At 50.0% G+C, this 2,566-nt stretch overlaps 1 protein-coding gene across 1 annotated transcript in view; it reads right to left on the minus strand.

Annotated features, from left to right (window-relative positions):
• Positions 1-2,566, minus strand: part of LOC105503573 (chromosome unknown open reading frame, human C12orf10) — an 8,385-nt gene that overhangs the window by 1,238 nt on the left and 4,581 nt on the right. The window contains 2 exon segments of the mRNA XM_011930522.1: positions 1-93; positions 2,472-2,566. The exon segment at positions 1-93 is cut by the window's left edge and continues 4 nt beyond it; the exon segment at positions 2,472-2,566 is cut by the window's right edge and continues 19 nt beyond it. Of these exon segments, the coding sequence (XP_011785912.1) occupies positions 1-93; positions 2,472-2,566 (188 nt within the window).

Genomic DNA, 2,566 nt, shown 5'->3' on the forward strand with positions numbered 1-2,566 from the left:
GGTAGTGGTCAGTGCATATCGAGGCTCCCCCTCTGCCCACTGGGAGATCCCATTGTCCACGGCATCCACCTCCTCCACAAAGTTCTCATACATCTAAGGCAGCAGCAGGGGAAACTTTCTTGAGGCTACCTGCTATTTATGTGAAGTCTTACATGATTCAAAGTATGTTCATACACACTCAACCCTGTGAGGATCTCTCAACATAACTGGATGAGAAAAGGGAGAATTGGCAAGTTCAGCAGCTTGCTGAAGCTCAGAAGGCTCGTGCTGTGACTGGAATTCAGATCACCTGGTTTCTAATCCATGCTCATTCTGCTGCACAAAGCCCAAACCAAAGCCAACCCGTGTGCGGAGGGGACTGCTAACTTTTGAACAAGGAAGGTCTCCAGATGCTAGAGGGTCTCTGTGGGAGTGGGTCCCGGTGGTTGAAGGCTGGTAAGTCTCCAGGTAGGGTGAGTAGATATTCAGTGACATGGTTAATGAGGTGCAGGAGGGGCTCTGGTTGAGAACACAAGTCAAGAGGGAGAAAATGAATATGAGACTAGACACCAAAAGCTGGTTGCTGAGTTAGGGTTCCAGGGAAGCCCATAATGTGCCACATGACATCAGCAGTTGTCTCCTGGGTCTGAATAAATGGTAGGATAATGCCTCAAGAGTCTCGGGGCAGAAACTTTATGCAAAATTGCCCTACAAAATAGGCCTCCATAACACTACACCTGTGGTATGTAGAAAAGTGCTACTCTCAGAGCATTGAGAAAGTAACTTCTATGCCCAGCACTTCTTGGTTTGGACCCCAACCCGATGCTCAGTTAAAACATGGGTTTAGGCTGAGGTGGGAGGATCACTTGAGCCCAGGAGTTTGAATCCAGCCTGGGCAACATAGCAAGACCCTCTCTACAAAAAATTAAGATATATAATTAGCCAGGCATGGTGGCATGCACCTAGAGTCTCAGCTACTTGGGGGGCTGAGGTGGGAAGATTGCTTGAGCCTAGGAGTTCAAAGCAGCAGCAAGCCATGATGGCACCATTGGACTCCAACCCGGGCAACAGTCTCTCAAAAATAAATAAATAGGCCGGGCACGGTGGCTCATGCCTGTAATCCCAGCACTTTGGGAGGCCGAGGCAGGCGAATCACGAGGTCAGGAGATCAAGACCATCCTGGCTAACATGTTGAAACCCTGTCTCTATTAAAATATACAAAAAACTAGCCAGGTGAGGTGGCGGGCGCCTGTAGTCCCAGCTACTCGGGAGGCTGAGACAGGAGAATGGCGTAACCCCGGGAGGCGGAGCTTGCAGTGAGCTGAGATCTGGCCACTGCACTCCAGCCTGGGCGACAGAGCGAGACTCTGTCTCAAAAAAATATATAAATAAATAAATAAACACAGGTTAAATTTAGTCAATTGTTAGGGCCGGGCGCAGTGGCTCATGCCTGTAATCCCAGCACTTTGGGAGGTGAAAGCGGGTGGGTTACTTGAGGTCAGGAGTTCGAGACCAGCCTGGCTAACATGGTGAAACCCCGTCTCTACTAAAAATACGAAAATTAGCCAGGTGTGGTGGCGGGCACCTATAATCCCAGCTACTCAGGAGGATGAGGCAGGAGAATTGCTTGAACACAGGAGATGGAGGTTGCAGTGAGCTGAGATCGTGCCACTGCACTCCAGACTGGATGACAGAGCAAGACCCTGTCTCAAAAAAAAAAAAATTTTGTCAGTTGTTTAGAAACCCTTCAGCAGTGGAAGGGAAAACTGACCCAGGCAGTCTAAAATCTTGATATTCCAAAAGCTCTGTAGTTACAGAGGGCAGAAGATGGGCAAGCTAAAACTGAGAACTGAACTCAACAGCCTACCTGCAAGAAATACAGCTGACTGAACCTGAGCTTTGACTTGTAAACAAGTAAGTGTCTGTCCTCAGTAATGTGAGACCTGACTTGCATGCCAGGGCCACTAGCCATATTCCTTCCCCAACAGCAGGAAGCTGCTTGCAGGGGACACTGGTGGAATCCAAAGACAGTTTCATAATACAACTCTTCCCAGCTGAGCTTCCCAATTTCTGTGCCACTAGTGAATTACAGGGGTGCCTAATATACGCTTCCCTCAACCTTCAGGGCAGCCAGAACCTCTGAGCCATCTGCTTCTACACATAAGCAGTCTCCCCTCTGTTTACCCAAAGGTGCTGAGCAATTGCTGTTTGTGTTTGTCAAGAAAAAGACAGGGTCATGCTGCTTTATGGTTTTCAAAGCCCTTCCCCATATATTACAGCACCCACTTCTCACAACCACCCCAGGATGTAGGCAGGGGAGGTATCACCATGCCCTTGTGAGATGAGCCTGACGGAGGGAGAGGATGAGTGTTGGGCCTGCTATAGGCCAGGAACCCTGCCCCGAGGCCCAGTGCTGAGTGCTGTGTGAGCACTGCTCCCAGGTGGTCTGCCGGAAATGCATGTGGGTGGCATCTCTGTCCTCAGGTCCTCACCTTGTCATAGAGGGTGCCCACCATGCTGTCCTCTTCACTAGTGCCCAGCAACTGGGCCAGCAGCTTGTGCCCGAAGTGCAGATAGATGAGTCCCG

Source organism: Colobus angolensis, unplaced genomic scaffold (assembly GCF_000951035.1).
Source record: "Colobus angolensis palliatus isolate OR3802 unplaced genomic scaffold, Cang.pa_1.0 Scaffold87, whole genome shotgun sequence".
Lineage (NCBI taxonomy): Eukaryota > Metazoa > Chordata > Mammalia > Primates > Cercopithecidae > Colobus > Colobus angolensis.